The sequence below is a fragment of the Ambystoma mexicanum genome, chromosome 11 (genome assembly GCF_040938575.1).
Source record: "Ambystoma mexicanum isolate Mex_15411 chromosome 11, UKY_AmexF1_1, whole genome shotgun sequence".
Lineage (NCBI taxonomy): Eukaryota > Metazoa > Chordata > Amphibia > Caudata > Ambystomatidae > Ambystoma > Ambystoma mexicanum.
In genome coordinates, this window is record NC_090934.1 from 715,984,315 (window position 1) to 716,003,770 (window position 19,456).

The window sequence follows — 19,456 nt, forward strand, 5'->3', positions numbered from 1 at the left end:
ACATGTTGTCTGGCAGGGCGATAAGTAATTCGAAAATCGTATTGAGCAAAAAAGACATGCCATCTGGCCTGTCTAGCTGTAAGACATTTCATAGTTTTGAATGCCTGAAGATTTCTATGATCCGAATACACCAGCACCTGATGTTTGGCCCCAAGAAGATGATGTCGCCATTCTTCGAAAGCATCCTTGATTGCAAGTAATTCACGCTCAGCGACAGTATAGTTTTGTTCATATGGGGTAAGTTTGCGTGAGAAGAAAGCAACTGGATGCTCCTCCTTGGTTTCTGCACAAACTTGCGAAAGTACAGCTCCTGTAGCGACACTGGAAGCGTCTGCTTCAACGATAAAACTGACAATCCGGATCAGGATGTTGAAGTACAGGTGCAGTGGTAAATGCTTCCTTTAACCTCTCAAAAGAAGCTTGGGCATTCTGATTCCAACAGAATGGAACTTTGGAACTAGTTAAAGCTATCAATGGGGCCACTGTTTTGGAGAAAGATGAATAAATCTGCGATAAAAATTTGCAAAACCTAGGAATGACTGTAATAACTTGACATTGTGTGGAACAGGCCAATTCTATATGGCCTTCACTTTGGAACGACTCATTCAAACACCTTGATTGGTAATGTCGTAACCCAGAAATTCCACTTCTTGTGTATGAAAGACACATTTCTCAGCTTTAACAAAAAGTTTGTTCTCTCTCAGTCTTTGAAAGACAGCTAACACATGTTTAACATGTTCTGGAAAAGATGATGAATATATCAAAATGTCATCCAAGTAAATCACCACGAATTGGTCCATCATATCTCTGAAGATATCGTTCATGAAGAACTGAAATGTGGCGGGAGCGTTACAAAGACCAAAAGGCATCACTAAATATTCATAAAGGCCGTACCGTGTCTTAAAAGCGGTCTTCCATTCGTCCCCTTCGCGAATGCGAACCAGATTGTAAGCTCCGTGCAAGTCCAATTTAGAGAAATACTTGGAAGTTCCTAATTGATCTAACAGAACATTAATCAGTGGTAAAGGGTACTGATTCTTTATAGTGATGTCGTTAATATCCCTGTAATCAATGCAAGGCCTTAGATCTCCTTCCTTCTTTGGAACAAAGAATAAAGGAGAGGCAGCCGGCGATTGAGATGTCCGTATAAATCCCATATCAAGAGCTTTATCAATGTATTCTTTCAAGACAACATCTTCTTTGGGAGTTAAAGAATAAACTCGACCAGTAGGGATTTTAGCTCCAGAAATTAGTTCAATTGGACAATCATACTGCCTATGTGGAGGCAGCTGTTCTGCCTGACCTTTGTCAAACACATCAGCAAAATCTGCATATTCACTTGGTATATGTGTACCGCTCTGAATACCACACTAACAGTAGAAATTCCCTCCATAGAGGCCAAAATATGTGATTTATTTGATACTACCTGACTGGTAAAGCAATGTTCATTGCAAAAAACAGAAGGATATTGGATCAATCCCGTAACCCAGTCAATGGCGGGATTATGAAGAGTCAACCAATTAAGTCCAAGTAATATTTTGTATTGAGGAGCCGCAATGACATTGAAGACTATTTCGTCCGAATGACCATTTGATTAAGTCATCTGAATAGGTACAGTCTCCTGAGTTACCATACCGGAAATCAAGACTGATCCATCCACAGTATTAACAGTTTCAGGTTTGTTCTTGTCTATAAGGGGTATAGAACATTTCTTGGCATATATGATATCAATGTAATTATTAGTGGCTCCAGAATCAACCATAGCCTTGGAAACCAAGTGTTTATCATCGAAATGTAAAGTCATCTCAACAGCTATCGGTGCATGCGCTGGAAATGTAATGGAGTCCAATGTAACACTCGACACAAGGACTCCTGCTACTGTCGAGTTTTGGCGTTTACCGAAGGCTTATTTGGTTTTTTAGGACATGCCGCCAGTAAATGCTCAGATGAACCGCAATACATACATAAATTATTTTTTCTTCGGTTCTCTCTTTCTGCTCTAGACAACCGGCCTCTCACCGCACCAATTTGCATTGGTTCAGGATCATTCGAAGAAGCTGCCGGTGTATCAGAACGAACCGGTGCATGAAGGAAAGGTTTTCTCTCTCCTTTGCGGGCATTTCTTCGGGCATCAATTTGTAAAATTAAATCAAGAAATTCTGAAAAACCTGTAGGAACCACTGGGACCGTGGACAAGGCATCTTTGAGTTCTTCTGAAAGACCCTTGTAGAAAACAGCCGTCTTCTTGTCTTCCGGCCATTGGGTTTCGGCTGTTAATTGGTTTAATCGTGCGATTTAAGCTAACAGAGGTTGAGTGCCTTGTTGTAGATTCATCAACTCCAGATCTGTGGCTTGAGTAGCGTAGCGCATATCAAAGATTTTGTTCATAGCAGCCAGAAGATCATCGCAATCGTACAACAAGGGGCTATTTGATTCCAATAAAGGATTTGCCCAAGCAGCAGCTGTACCCCCCAAATGGGAAAGCAAGAATGCTGCTTTAGCAGTTAGATCGGGAAATGAATTAGGCCGGCAAAGGAAATTAAGTCGGCACTGATTAACAAAAGTTCTATAGGTTTTAGGATCACCTGTGAACCTTTCTGGGGGAGCCAAGGGAAACTGTGTGGGCATAACCACTTTAAGAGTGTCCTGTGATAATGATGGTGTCGTAGTCCCAGATCCAGATGCAGTGGCTACTGGAACCTGTGCTCCCTGAGGAGTGGCATGCATGGCATCTTGCATAACATCCATCCGATGCCGTAGCATGTCCTGTGCCGTAATCATTTCATTTCTCAAGTCAGTGATTAACTGAGTCAAAACAGTTAAAGGATCCGTACCCTCCATGGCTTCTGATTCTGTCATAAATCACCAATGTATCAATTGAAAAGGATACGGTAACCAAAAAAGGATACATTTGGTAGGGCTCTTCCGGATCCTATTTTCACACGACTTGATTGTAGGTAGGTCAATTTAGATCTTCCAAATGATACAACTCTCTGACTGAATGAAACAGGCAGAGAGATGGATCACTGGAAAGGGCGTGGGAATTGTGTAGGAAGTATGCCTAGGATAGATAAAGTATCATAAGAAACTGTCCCAATCGAATTACTAAGATAACACAGTATTAGCATTAATTCAGACACTGACTTTATGGCAAAACTGAAGTAATCCACGAAAGTTTCTTGAAGAAAACCAGGAGTTGAACAAACGACAAAGGAAGGGTAGATTAGTAAGGGAGGCTTATCCCGAACGGCACGAGGCTCTCGCTAGATACCGGGTTGTTGCACCACAGGATAGGGTCCAAAGTACTGTGCACAATCACCTTCCAATAGTTCATGAAATACTTCCTTTCCCACGAAGAACAAAAATTAGAATTTCACCTGTTAACTGTCACAGGTACCAAAGGTTCAAAGTAGTTCAGAAAACCACATGCAGGATTGCACGCAATAGCATATACGCAGCAAGGCCAGCCGCGCTTGGAGACAGCGTTTCCGCGTGGAGATTTAGCACGCGAACTGGATACACGCAGCCCAGGATAGCCGCGCTTGAAAACAGCATCCGCGTGTAGAGATTTAGCATGCGAACAGGATATACGCAGCTCAGGACAGCTGCGCTTACAGACAGCGTCTGCGTGGAGATTTGGCACGCGAACAGGATTCACGCAGCTCAGGACAGCCGCGCTTGCAGACAGCGTCCGCGTGGAGATTTGGCACGCGAACAGGATTCACGCATCTCAGGACATCCGCGCTTGCAGACAGCGTCCGCGTGGAGATTTGGCATGCGAACAGGATTCACGCAGCTCAGGACAACCGCGCTTGCAGACAGCGTCCACGTGGAGATTTGTCACACAAACAGGATTCACGCAGCTCAGGACAGCCGCGCTTGCAGACAGCGTCCGCGTGGGGATTTGAAACGCGAACAGGATGCACGCAGCTCAGGACAGCCACGCTTGCAGACAGCGTCCATGTGGAGATTTGGCACGCGAACAGGATACACGCAGCTCAGGAATTAGCGTGTGGAGGAAAACACGCTCAAAAAAGGCCAAAGAAGTTGCTGAAGGGAATGCGAGAACGCAGGTCCGGAGTTCAGCTACAAAACGCCAAAATTGACTTAATCAGAAGCAACGATCGGAGTTTCTACGCTGCTTATGTACGCACTGCCGTGATACACGTGACGGAACTAAGTCACGTGAATTTTAACGACGTGAAAAATGCAGACGTCGTTTTCCGTGCAATGTATCGAACAACCTCCATTTTGAGTAGAATGGTCTAGTGGTTCTATGGGCGTAACTCATTTTGTATGGAGAGGTCGTTCCTGGTCCAGAGATATGTCCAACAGGCATGACATCTGCCACGCCTTGCCTCACCGTCCAACTGATCTCCCCCCCCGCCTTTATTTTCCCCCCAGGTTCACTTAGCAGAGATACTGTGCCTCACTGGGAAGAAACCATGATCCCGACGTTATGGGGGGAATAGGCTGTGTGGGTGAATATATTTGTTTCCAATTGTCACTCTCTTTCTTTCACGGCTTGCCACCACCATGATCCCAGTTCTGTTTTGGGCTGCCACACCTGCTTCTTTTGTTCTCCCATTTTCATAGCCCCCTTAATGCTTTCCCACTTTCCCTACTCCTTTAACAGCATGGGTGTGTCCTGGGCCACCTGACCTCGAGTGGGCACGGTGCAGGGAGTCACGGTGAGGTGGCTGCGGTAAAATAAACTGCACTTGGAGATACTGTATGTGCTCGGCTCTGCTGACCGCTCACAGAGCACATTCATCCTGCTACAGAGAATGCAACTCACAGTCGCTGCTCCAATACCATGTCACTTCCACGCTGCTACTGTCTGTTTTAAAACTAGCAATGTGACTGAAGGTGTGGCATCGTGCACTGCCCGCCTGTTCCCCCTAGGCCTGGAAGTCTCTGCACGCCAAGACAGCATCACAGGCCAAGCAGCACTTTAATAGAGTATTACATTAAAGCACACAAACACACTCTTTCTTCCATGTTCATATGCAGCACAGTTAAATTATTTTAAAAAAATGTCCCAGCACCCTATAACTTTAAAAATCAATGTTATGGCCAGTCGACCGTGAAGTAGGGCACACTTATAAGGCACTGTTTCCCATTTAGTGAGCAAACCGGTTTATTCCTTGGGTATCCCCAATTTTTTATTTTTTATTTGTTGTTATAAATAACTTCTCTTTCATTCCGTCTTCGTTTTATAATAGATTCTGTCTGGGGGATGTGTGCCGTCAGATCATTTTGAAAACGCTATTCAATTCTGCTATTTCATTCGCTGTTCCCCAATCGTTCCTCCATGCCAGCTCGGCCACACTCTTTAGTATACTGGAAAGATGGGGCGATAGCGTATGTTCACAGGACACACAGTATGTGCATAATGTTCAACCAAAAGCAGGTGGCCATCTTGTTACTTCTTATTTAGTTGACCTATGTCCTAACTGTTAACTGACCTGAAACCTTTGTTCAGAAAGAAGCGCTCTGAAGGGTTTTAGTAGTGCCACCGTGATCCTACAAATACCTACCACTGGTGTCCTAGTGACCTAGCAGTACACAACTGGGTCATCTGTGGGATCTTTTAGCAAAGACATCTTTCTTTGTTTAATACATGAACAATGCAACACGAATCTGACCAACGTTACAATGCCATAGGAAGAACAATTGTCATTTAATTATATCTAAAATAAAAGCAACAGATGTGCTGAATCTTCACATGTCAACAGCAGAGACAAAATGAAGCATTACATGTCAAACACGTTTATATCACAGCATATATTTAGTCCACCAATGTGCTGTATTCGAGTTCTCTAGTTTGATCTCCATATACAATCTTAGGTCATTTTCGTTTGAATGCCTTTCATTTGTTAATAGTACTTACAGCATGTGGCACATATGTTAAACATGTACCCAGCCTTTCCCAGGGTGCACTAGTGCGCAGTGGATGCGAGTATTCAACCAAAGGCCTTACTGCTCTAAACATTTTTCTAGTTTGCCAATGATATGATATAATAGGATATGATGTGGCATTTTTAACGCGCCTGTAATCAAGTGTTTCTAGGCGTCACAAGACAAGGGAGGGAAGAATGTGGGAAAAACAAGACAAACGATCCTACTAGGCCTTGCATCATTCGGATCGTGCAAGTGTCCTAAAATGTAGGTAGAAATGAGGGGTGGGGGAAAGGCAAGTAGAAAAACAGAAAAGAGAGGGAAAAGAGGGTAGTGGAAGTGACATCACACGACCCTTGAACTCTGATGACATCACAGGAAGTGATGTCATTTGACCCCACCCCAAAGTGACATAACAGGCAGTGATGGAACACGACCTTTCACCCTTTGACAAAACAGGAAGTAGCGTCACATAGCATTGTTTCTAAGTACACTCCGAAAAATATTGTTACAATATCACTATAATGCGATATACATTTCATACAAGAATGGATCACCATATATGTATTATTAACATCAGTGGGTATATGCCATTATTACCAAATTACTGTGAATATAAGCAGACATCCAAGGTCAAATAATAATGATGTGTTATTTTATAGCACTTACACTTAAGCGCTTTATATAAAACAAATATAGAAAAGAGAGAGGGAGTGCCAATTAGATATGAAGAACAACTGCAAAAACTCTTTCTTCATGGAAAAGGTCTAAACAAAGTGCTACTAAGTTTGTTTTTATAAACATAAACACCTCAATACTCACCCTGAAGTTGCAGTAGTCCAGCCTGGAGAGACCCAGGGCTCTGGAGACAGTGAGCTTCTAGGGGAAAGTCAGAAAAGTTACAATACCTCTGAGGAGATACAGCTGGAAGTGGGTCTTCTTGGCAAGGTCCGTGATGTGAGGAGAGAAGGAGAAATTGGAGTGGAAGATGGCACCAACGTTTTTTGCCTCAAATAAAAGCGAAGGCAGAGGGCACAAGGAGAGCAGCCAGAGTGTGAGAGGGAAAGCAGGAACAAGGTTTCCAATGAGAAGGATTTCCATTCTACTGGCATTAAGGCAGATAGTGTTGGAGGTCCTCCAGTCCTGAATCACGGATAGACAGTGCGGAATGAGCGAGGGAAGAGAGGAGGCTAAGTGAAGCCTGAAATAGAGCTGAGTGTCATCCGCATAACACTGAAAGTTAAAGGAGAAGGTGGAGATCAAGTGGACCAAAGGGGGGGACATTGAACAGCCATGGTGAGAGGATAGAGCCATGGAGGATGCCATGTGTGGTGAGAGTGGTGGTGGAGAGATAGGACCCAAGTTGAACCTGAGAGGGTCGGTACAGGAGGAAGAAGGTCAGCCACACCAGTGCCTGATCCGTGATGCCCAGGTTCTCACTGAGTCGATTGATCAGGGTGGCATGATTGACTGTGTTGAAGACAGAGGAAAGGTCAAGGAGGATGAGGACAGAGGGAACGTTGGGGTCAAGATGAGAGAGCAGATCTTCACAGTGTTCACGAGAGTAGTTTCTGTGCCTCTAGCTGCTCTGAAGCCAGACTGGTGGTTATGGCAATAACCAAAAGATTCAGTGTGGAGAGTAAACTGGGAGATGAACAGTTTTTCCATGAGTTTGCCCAGGCAAGAAGTGATAGAAATCAGGTCTTTATTAGGAGGGGTTGTACTAGGCAGCACTAGAGAGGGGAAATATCCAGTGGGGAAACGGTGATTGCAGAAATCAGACAAGGCTGGAGCGAGGGTGGCCATGTGGTCCTTGATAGTTCTGGAAGAGAAGGCGAGCACCTGTTTAGACAACACTTTCATAGATTGGACTTGTCTAGAAACATTGTCAGGTGTTGTCGGTGAGATGGAGGAAAAAGGAGGAGGAGAGGGAGAGGCGGCCAGAGGGTGCTTGAGCAAGGTAGAGAGAAAGGAAGAGGCGAGTGAGGACAGGATGTACTGATCTTTCGTGGTGAAATGAGAAGCCAGAGTCGTACATAGGGCCTGGGAGGGAACAGGGAGATGTGGAGACTGCAGTAGAATTGACCAGCTCCTTGCAATAATAAAGTGGGGCGCCCTATGCTGATTGGTTGTAAGTGAACTTGGTGTTGATGTGATATCTCACCATATCCATGATAAAGGTGTGAGTACCTTGGAAATGGATGGCAATGACGCAATGGTAATACTTGTCATGGTGTATCTGCACATTTAACAGAACACCTGGAAAGGGTGTCAGTACCCTGGTTTTGGATGGTAGTATCTGCTGCACGATGAGAACAGTTGGCAAAGGATGTGGGTGTCTGTATATAGGATGCTATGGTCTGGACAATAATAATGAAATGTTTATATGTAACAGTCAAGTAGGCCAATGACAAATATTTTAGTTCCGAGATTTTTGGCCACAAAGCACCTTGTCCACTCTTGTACTGTATTTAGGAGTACACAGCTTCATACAAAGGCAGTAGGTTCCAAAAGTCATACTTTGCTATGCCCCCAACTATTAATAACCATTTCAAGCAGCAACACACGCTGCCCATAAACTCACAGTGGTAATGGGTACATTGCTGGACCCTATGCCATTACACATCAATCTTTTGTGTGGCTGAACTTTTCAGATAGATTGTTTATCAGCTTTTTAATGTATGTTTCCCTCAGCTGTAACATACATAGGGAACTGCAACTCTATTCCCATCTTTCTGCCTGTCAACAGTTGTGTAAAGCTGTTATTATTAAGGCAGAGTAACCTGATTTACTGCAGTGCTCAGAACTAAATACACTATTTTGCTGGTAAAATGGAAATTCCCCAGATGCTGATTGATATTGTGTGTTTGATTAGTATAGGTCTCTGCCACATTACCCTTGAAAAGTTCAAGGCCATGAGCACAATATTGTTTTTGCAGAATAAGTATGAGTTTGTGATCTTCTGTTTATCCATTCCTCTTTCAGATTATAGACGAAGAGGAGACACAGTTCTTGAGTAACTGTCCTGTTGCAGTCACAGAGAGTACACCTAGGCGGAGAACACGGATTCAAGTTTTCTGGACGGCACCGACCTCTGGTAGCGGTTGTGTAATTCTGAAGTAAGCTGTTTGTATTCACCATGAAATGGCCCATAGCAGACTGCATCCTATTCCATGCCCTTTAGATCTGTGCATGTTCCTTTAAAAGTAAGGAATACAAAAACATTGTACCTTTCTTCCTTTCTTTCTTTCTTTCTTTCTTTCTTTCTTTCTTTCTTTCTTTCTTCTTTCTTTCTTTCTTTCTTTCTTTCTTTCTTTCTTTCTTTCTTTCTTTCTTTCTTTCTTTCTTTCTTTCTCTTTCTTTCTTTCTTTCTTTCTTCCTTCCTTGAATACATGTCTGAATGTGTGAAGGAGTGCTCTTGTGCCTCCCTGCACAGACAGACTCAATATGCCATTTCAAACTGAGCGCTCCGGCTCCTCCACGCATGTGCTGGAACCGGGAATGCCCTGTGCTTCCTGGTTCCTGTTCGTGTGTGCATGAGCTGAAGGTCCTTCGTTATGAGAGACAGTATCAGGGCAAGGAGCAACATCTCGAGTGATGATATATTAGTGGTTGAGTGCATGCGTTGGATGAGCGAGTGAATGTGTGTGTGTGTGTTGGTTTTTGCCGGCTGTGGTGCTGATTTGGGTGGGGGTGGAGGGATACCATTTTATAATGGGTGCCACATCTCTGATCAAAGAAGCATGATACGTTTTATTAAGTGGTTACACTGACAGCCAGTCTAGCCATTTCTTATTGCTGCAGGACAATTTTTACTGGGCATCTATAATACAATAAGCATGATGAGTCGTATTACATGGTGAAGTCATAGACCCCTGAACGCACACTCCAAAGTAAATAAAACCTGCTAGGGAATAAAGCAAAGAGATAGTTTTGCAAGGATAACAACGTTTTATATAATATAGGTGTAAGCAAAGAACTCTGCTGCCCGGCAGCACAGGCAGCACACTAAATTACACAGGCAGCACACTAAAAAGACAAAACGCATCATCAGTGATGCAATCATATACAGTAGAATTTCACATAACAGGTTGGTGCGGATATATGCCGAGGCCAGCTCCGTAGGGGATGGCAGGCGCTAATTGGCTGCCTCTTCCCAGTCAATCTTGGTGTACGTGGGTCAGCTGGGCTCATCCTTGCGGTGAAGGTCAGGGTGAACATTAGAAACACTCTACCTAATCTAAGATGAACAACAGGAACTAGTTATTCATTCATCATAGCAGGCACCTGAACATCTTATGAAAGGGTTGCCAGAGAGAAAGGATGATAAAATACACTTACGTTGACCTCCACATTCAGGGATTCATTAATCCCGCAGTTCCTGCACACACGATCTCCCCCTTGGGTTTGATCTATGATTCACCTTCCCCGGCGCCTCATGATACGAAAAGACATGTGTTGCCAGCATAGAGATGTTTGGTCACACAAGCTTTGGATCTGTAGTGGGCACCCTGGGAGGGTCAGGATCAGGGGGTCAGATACTTATGGATATGTGAAGAGGTCGGGTGATGAAGTGTGGTGGGCTCCGGCCTTGTGGGGTGGGGGGGTCAAGGACGCAGTGACAGTTTATTGGAGATGGATGGACACCGGGCTGGGGGCCTGGTACTGTCTCACGCTCTTCGCAGCGTGCATTCTTGGTAGCGAGACTAGATATTTGCAACATTGAAAGGACAGGAGGAAGATGGACTTCCGTGGGAACAAGGTTCAGGCGGAGCAGGCTTGGGCTGTCGATGAGCTGGGGCCGCGCGCATTGCAGGCCATCAGCAAGTTCGATCGTGGCCTAAAACAAAATGGAGTCACGGAACAGGGTCAGGGCTACCATTATTCACCCACTTCTATCTGCTACGGGGCTTTTATATCTGCCCTGTATGTGGGGGTTATTCCCCCTTGTAGGATATATCGCCTTGTATGGGGTCCGCCTAACTTGGAAGTGCCTAGGGGGTGGGATAGGCTCATTACCATCCCAACAATGGCTAGCCTGGAGTTTTAGTGAATCCCGTCTAGCCTTTACTTTCTGTGGCATGACATGTTTTACTGGATATCTATGATAAAGCAGGTATGATAAGTGTTATTCTGTGGTTAGACTAGATTTTTCTGCAGCCAGTTTGACATATTTTCATATTGTGGCATGGTGTTTTTATTGCCAAAGCCAGCAGGAGTGTGTTCTTAAGTGGGCATACTGTCATACATTGGCACAAATCTCATGGACATATTTCCTTATGGTATCATTACTGGCATTATGCACAAAGCAAATATGTGTGTTCATATCTGGGAATAATTGAATATATTGGTGATGCCAGTATGGAAATGTATGTGCACATCCAATATGAAAATGTTTTCATACTGGCATGTATTGTGAACAGTCGCATCATGAAAATGTATTGGGAAATACTCCTGTGCACTGTTGGTGACTGCCCCAAACAACCCATGGTCGGTTCGAGCTCCCTTGCAGTGCTTCGTCTCTCTGACAAAATTGCGGGAGATACTTCCAGCCCTTAATTGAAAGATTCACCAGCTACCACTGATTGCATCTATCTGAGGCTTATTCTATGATGCACAGGGTGAGTGCCTACATTGTTAAAAACCAAGTTAAGTATTTTTTGCTGAGTGAAATCTGTATACATATGTAAACAAAAAATACATTGCTAATGCTGCTTTCAAGACATTCTAGTTTTTCATCAGCATTGAGCTCAAAGTCCTCTTTTGCATTCACCATCAAATAGATAGCAGACGTTAAATAGCGTGCATTGTTAGAAAAGGGGATATCTGTGTACCAGTATTATATATTTTACAAATTATGCAGCTTTTATATGAACACCAAGATCATTCAGGAGGTTGGCTAGTATTGCGAATGCTAATCCTGACATTGGCTTTGATAGGCCAAGGTGAATGCATTTGTCTGAACTCTGAATTACCCAAAGTTGTCTTTTACATGTATACAATGTTGTGTAGATTGCATAAACATGGAATATGTATTGCATGGTGTTTGGAACATCAAGGAACATTGTTTCTTTCTCCAATCTCTAGCATTCGAAAAAATGATTATTGTTCGAACTGTACTCGAACTGTACGCCAGTTAGAAGCAGGCATAAGTAGCCGCCCAGTGGATGTGCAAATATGGAGACACGTTTGCATGTCGGATTGAGGGGTGCATGCGAGCAGACGGGGTTCCGATCATACTTTGGGGCGTGTGAACAGAGTGTAGAGGGGTGCAGGAATGGTTTACGGGGCACACCCGCAGATTTTCACGAGTAATGATTAATGTTGTGCATGTTGTTGGGGTGCCGGTGACAATCACAGGGGACCCTGAACAGGGTTCCTGAGGGTCAGGCCTGCTTGCTGGGGACCACAGGCAACGATTTCAAGGATCATGTATTTGTGTATGGAGTGCGCGTAAATGTGGCAGTTTCTTTTTGTTTCGCACTCCGTGAGTGCATGCCGGGGGTGTTCCTGCCGCGTCTTTCGCATAGGGATATAATGCGCTTAGAATTGCATGAATACGCATCGCACACAGATTTCTATTTGCATGCGGCTCACGCTGGTTCGTTCTCGGCACGCAGGACTTGCGGGAAAAATGTGCTGATTTCCATGAATCGACCCCTAAATGTTCAGTTTTATGTTTGCAAAACAGCATCTTTGTTGGCTCAAACCAATAGTGGGTTATTGGGCTTCTCTTAAAGTTTCTGCAAGGGGAGCAGTCCATCAAACTATCAAGGGTACCTAGATACATCGGGAGGATTTGCCTGCTATGAAGCTGACATGTGGGGCTTCTCGGATTCCTCAGCCACAGCAGTTGTTTGCAAGCAGGCATTTTTACGTATCATTATGGTTTTCAATTCATACAAATGAGAATTAAATTATTGTTTTAATTATGTAGTATCTCACAATTAAAAATGTAATAAAATAGTGTAAAAGAACACACTTCAAACATATTACAAAAATGAACTCGACAAACTGAAAGTGACACTAAAGTCATCATTATCTGTGTGCCTATTACAGATTTGTATTTTCTGAAATAAAGATATTTACTACTAGTACCTTTTATCAAGTCCCTAGACGCAGTTCCAAAGACAGTCATTTTGCAAGAGTGGAAAATAACAAATGCAGGGAAATGTAGATCAAAAAAGAGTCAGTCCTTCTCCAATTAGTCCTTCTCCAATTAGCACATTTTTTGTGGAACAAAATCACACTGGACATCTACAATGTTCACACCTCATGCCTCCTTTTTCATTTATAATGGACGTTTTTTTCAGTCTGCAGCACCACTTTTCTTATTTACTGAAGGGTCAAGAACACTTTCATGAATAAGACAAGAGGCAGACTTTTTAGAAATTCTTGCAATGTAACTGGTGCACATGCTAGCCCCATAGAGACAAATTGAGCATCTCCCATCCAATCCTTCCACTGACCTTAGAAAGGCGGCTCTGAAAACTGGAGGAGAGAATAATGCCTTTCTATACTAATTTTATCATGAACTCAGAATCGGGCCACTAAAACTTAGTAGAGTTTAAGTTTGAGAAGTATTCACACAGCATCTGCTATGCAGCCTACATGTGGTCCTCAGGCATATGTCTCTATTTTGGTTTTTGTTGCTAGTAATACCCGGTTTTCAAAAGATGTGTGCACATTCTCGGGAGGATAGCTCAGCGGCAACGTGCTTGCCTTGGAAGCAAGACGACAAATAACACCACAGGTTTGATCCCTGGGTCTGCGCTTAGAAACCCCTGGGTATTAAGCATGTTTTAAATAACCTATCATACATATTATAGTGCTTCAAAGTATCTGGATGGAATTTGTTAAAAACAAGTATGCCCTATGGAAGTCTTCCATGTTGCTTCTGTCTATGCACAAATTATATCACAGTCGTAGATTTAAATGTGTCATGTATTTAACATGTTAATATGAGTGTAGGGGGCCATAGTAGTATCCCAAGCCATATCTCCTTACATTTGTCAGGCTATCAAAGTATATAGTGTCAAGAATTTCAATTAAACATTAAAGAAATACTTGCTTGGAAAGGAGGCATAGTCATGGATATCCATGCTTAAATCGGTTCACACATAGTTTTCACTGACCAAGCGATTTTGCGGTATCTAAGAAGTGGAGCAGGGGACATAGATTGAAATGTGTGATCCCGTCACCCCCATCTGCTGTGCCTCACAAATTCAAGAGCCTTTCCACTCGCATACAGTTTTGATGCAGGTTACGAATCATTTGAACCTGAAAAACACAGGCGTATTCGATCTAAATCCATGTAAATTCAAAGACATGGAGGAAAGCATTTATGAATCACTTTATTGTTGGCTGTTAATTAAAATGGAAACCTGGGTCGGGTCCATCTGCAACTCCGTATTAGAGTCACGCCTAAGAATAAAAACAAATCAAAATAGCATGAAGGGGGCTGCATGCAGGGACAAATGATGTTTTTCCAATTATTCCATGAGAAACCTAAATGACAATGTAAGTGTTTATAATTATAATAAAATACTCAACTTAACCAACTTTCTTGGCATTAATTGATAATTTATTGTGGCTTGGCACTAGTTTTGATGTGAATGTTTTCATCATATAGATTAGAGTACCTTTATGTTTGCAATGCATGTCTTTTATGGCTATGCAGATAGGGCTTGCTCATCTGATAAATCCAATTTAACAAGTAACATTTACAACACACAAAGAAATGATATTACAGATCTTCACATATCAAACACCCCATCATGAGGTATATTGCATCATATGAGTGTGGAAACATTGCCACTGCCCTGATGTTTTATTGACCAATAATAATGCCATCTAGGTAAATACCAATGCTGATACAGTGAATTATTGCATGCATTATTATTAGAGGAAAGAACACATGTGGGAGACACGTGTGTTTATCGTGTGTCCAACCAAACATCTATCATCTGTCTAGCTCAGTCATACTCCATTCAACACTTATTCTACCAGCAGGAACATTTCTGTGCTCAATGGATTCATCTTTAAAAAAAAAATGTATTATGTAAAATGTTAAAAAAAACTCTATAGCACCAAATAACAGTCCCCGGGCCACTCTTGGTGGACGACTATCCATCACAAAAATGTGTGATGGGGTTAGTAAAAGTGACTCATAAAAGCTCAAAACAGAGATATTACACTCATGACTAACAGTAGTTCTAACAATGAATTCACTTTTCTAATTACACAGATGTCGGTCTGGACTAGTCCCCTAAATGCCTTTCCTTAGCCCATGTACAGTATTCACACTCTACTTCACTGTTTTCTTCTGGCCACAAGACATCGGCAACCACATAACAGTCTATACTAACTCTCAGATGTCAGGTGTTCCGTCTCAGACCTGCATATATTTTTAGTTCTATTGTACAAACAAAACAGTGCCAAGTGCATTATTATTAACAAGACATTGTTTGCTTTTCTGGTGCCAGATTACAGAAATATTGCACTGGTGCAACGGCACCTTTGCATGGTAATATCGCAAGGGCATCGTTTGCCCTAGTGCAAAAAACAATGGTGCCATATTAGAAAAACTTTGCACCATGACAAGGGCCTTTAGCATGCTAGAAGCACAATGACAAAAATTGCCCTGGTGCAAATACAAAATCCACTTTCAATGCATTACAGCTCCAGGGCAAGGTTTGCCCTTGTGCTAACACGCAATTGAATTGGCACTAAAGCGAAGTTTGCGCTGGTTCAAGCATGCATTGAAAGTACAGGTTTTCTTCCACACAGTACTGGGGTGATTTTCAGGTTATAGTCATTCTTATTCCTCCCAGACAAGGGCCATGCTTTCAAACATATGCAGTTTCTGGGGTTCAGCTACCCCTTGTGACAGAGAATCCTACCCTCAGCAGGTATGCTATCTTTCTCATTTGGTCCACGCAGAAACCAGGGTTTGGACTATGGCCCACATCAGGACGCCGGCAAGGTCCCTAACATGCAGGACCTGGGACTTCTTTCTCCCTGTGAGATTTTCCCACTCACCTCCATCTCCCGTCTATACTTCATTGTCTCTTTTACCTCTCCATAATTTTTTTTATTGGTTCTTTATGGTTTTCACAATTAAAACCTTTTACCAATTTCTTAATGTCCTTCTTACATTTGTCCTCTCAGACATGTACAAACGAAAGAAAGAATACACATACAAACAACACAGTATCTTTCCATAAGATATCCCTATTGGGAAACCATCAGTTTTCCTTAAAGTTCATCAGGTATCTCAAAGATTAGCCTCAGGAGCTTTACTAATGCGATTGTCAGGCTAATTTGTTCACTTCTCAACAGTTCGAGCCCCCATTCATCATATGTTCTATCGGCATAGTTCTTAGTAATTTCTCCGAGCAGTAATCTTCTTTTCTCTTTTAGCTTTTGGCAGAACATTACAAGATGTTTCAAATCTTCTTCCACATCTGGCTCCTTACACCAGCGACAGCCTATGATCTTTTCTTCTTTCCTCCATCCTGTTTTAATTGCTCCCGTTGGGAACAAGTTCAATCGGAAGCAGAGGAATTGATCTCTATAAGACCACTTAGGAAATTGCTCCAAGTGTCTTGGTAGTGTATTACATTTTTGACTGTCTGCAAAGTGTTTACCCTAACCCTTTAAGGGGTATCTTGACACTTGTGTGGCATCCCAATCAGCTCGATATAATTTGATCTTTATTTTGTCAGGGTTTCCCACTAAGGTTTCTTCAGATTCATCTAAGTCCCAAAGCATGTCTTTACATATCTGTTTCCATTCTTTAACAGTCTCTTCCTCTTTCTTGCTCATTGCATTATATATTGTTTCAAACACACTTTGTTTTGGGCTAATAATGCATTTTCTGTAGAGTGCAAGTGTTTTCCATGCAACAATGCATTTTAGTGCTATCAAACCCAGTTCCATCCTCAAGGCTTGTATAGGTGTGCTTAGTGGGAGGGACCCACAGCACATTCTTCCAGAATGCTCCCTCAATTACAGACCAGTTTTCATGTTTAAACGTAAGTACCGCTTCTGCCCCATGCGTTAGAATTGCTACTACTTATAGACTGTAAATCTCAATCAGAGGTTTTAATGTGAATCCACAATATTTTTTAAGTAATATTTTGCCTTGGTTCGCTAAGTTCTTTGCCTTAGCTTTCAGGGATATAAGGCATTGTTCATCTGTTTGTGATGTATTTATAACCACTCCCAAGTATGTGAACTCTTGCACTTGGGGAATCTGACTCCCTTCAAGCTGCCATGTGTTGTTTCTTTCTTCTTGACATTATTTTCACCGAAGACCATTATACGTGATTTCTGAGGGTTAATCTTTAGACCATTAATGACAGTCAGCCTCATTCCGAGGTGGGCGCAAAGGGATACCGGGCACTGTTAAGGACATCGGTGCCGGTAATCCCTTTGCGCCCTATTCCGAGGTCCCTTAGCGGGTCCCGCAATGGGCACCTGGTTTTACCAGGCGCCCTTAGCGGGAGCCGCTAAGGGACCAGAGTGCTAATAACGGTACCACAAATTGCGGTACCGTTATTAGCTACTTCCCCATTCCCATTGAGCCTTATGGGGGCTGAAATGGGAATGGGGAATGTTTTTTTTCAATGGGGACTTACCGGTCCCTCCAAGGTCGGAATGGACCGGTAAGTCCCCATTGAACCAGGGCAGACTTGATACCGGTATGGGAGCTAGTCATGGCGCAAATAGCGCCATGATTACCTCCAAACTCGGAATGAGGCCCAGTGTATTTATGAAGTGCCTCTAGCTGCCTCTGAAGGCCACAGGTGTCTGATCTAATAGGACGATGTCATCTGTATAAAGTAATCTTTGGATCTGTAATCCACCTAAGTTTGGAGCAAAGCATCTTGTTTCTTCAAATGCATATTCGTTGTCAGATATGAACACATTGAAGAGACTCGCTCCCAGTGGACACCTTGTTTTAGTCCATTGTTTGTTTTAATGCATTCTGTTAATGTACCATCGTGATCTAACTTGATTCGAATTGATTTTTCTGAGTAAAGTTCTTGGATTGCCTCAAGAATGTATGTTGGGCATTTCCAGGTCTTGAGCTTCACGCATAGTTTATTACGATCGATTGAATCAAAAGCTTCACTTAAATCTATGAATGCTATATATCATTTTTTACCCTTTGTTCTTTCGGTTTGTGCTTTCAATAGATTTATGAGCAGCATGTTGAGTGACGTCCCTATTCCCTTCACAAAGCCACTCTGCCATATGTCCAATTGCTTGGTGTCAGTTTATTTGCTACTGATGGGGCAATAATCTTACCCACCATGTCCAGTAGTGTAATTGGCCTATAATTTGTAGGTTCTGTTCTAAGGCCTTTTTTGTAAATAGGCACTATTATTGCTGTTTTCCAGCTCTCGTGTACGTCTTTTTCCTTTTTCCTGGATTAAAACCTCTCCATAATGAATGTCTCTCTCTCTCTCTCTCTCTCTCTCTCTCTCACTCTCTCTCTCTCTCTATCTCTCTCTCTCTCTCTCTCTCTCTTTCTCTCTCTCTCTCTCTCTCTCTCTCTCTATCTCTCTCTCTCTCTCTCTCTCTCTTTCTCTCTCTCTCTCTCTCTCTCTCTCTTTCTCTCTCTCTCTCTCTCACTCTCTCTCTCTCTCTCTCTCTCTCTGTCTCTCTCTTTCTCTCTCTCTCTCTATCTCTTCTCTCTCTCTTTCTCTCTCTCTCTCTCTCTCTCTCTCCTTCCTCTACCCCAAACTGTCTCTCTGTCTCTGAATTGTCACTGCTCTCGGTCCCTTCCCCCACCCAGCCCATGGCTTCACTTTCCACTTTCAGTCGTTATCTTTCTCTCTCACCCTTTGCCACTGCAAAGCTCCCTCAGGGTCGACCTGTGTCAAGCAGGTTTTATAGGGCCATACCAGACATGCTATACACACTCTGCCCCGTGATTGCTGTGTGATCCTGCCACACCTAAGGACTGATGGGATTGGTAGATGTTTGCCATTGACATCCATTCCCAGGTTTCTCTCCTAACCACTGTATGCCTCCCATGACCACTTCCCATGTGTGTCTTTGCAAAATTAGCCTCAATAATCAACATGGAATCCGTCTCACCCATCCCTGGCTGACCTTTGTGCACCTGGACCATCGCCCTCCTCCTGGCATGCATTCCCACAGTGTGCGGCTCACAGATCAGATTCCTGTCTGTCGGCTCTTGGGCTTAGCAGTCTGGTGAGTGAGCCAGACGTCCCACGTACTGCCTTGCGGACCGCTTGTTCCTGGCCTGCATACTTATAACAGTGCAGCTGGCAGCCTCAGCTCACAGTCCGCTATTTGAAGACATACGTTTTAAGTTCTAAGTCTCCCTTGCAGGTTTTGAGGGACATGATAGTGAGTTGGCTGTAAAGGCTGAAGATTTGGGTGAGGCTTGCATGATCCCCTAATTGCCAACTCCAGGGGTTGCATGAAGTAGCAACTGCTTCTCCTGGGCTACACAGCCACTTTTAAGGCAAGCCACATAAAAGGTCATCACAGATGAGTTCATACAGTGTGATCGAGG

General features: G+C 43.2%; 1 protein-coding gene across 2 annotated transcripts in view; it reads left to right on the forward strand.

Moving 5' to 3' along the window:
* SPON1 (spondin 1) overlaps positions 1–19,456 on the forward strand; it is a 1,209,493-nt gene that overhangs the window by 330,839 nt on the left and 859,198 nt on the right. For both annotated transcript variants that reach the window (XM_069623584.1, XM_069623585.1), the window contains exon 3: positions 8,887–9,020. In XM_069623584.1, the coding sequence (XP_069479685.1) occupies positions 8,887–9,020 (134 nt within the window). The remainder of the gene's footprint in view (positions 1–8,886; positions 9,021–19,456) is intronic.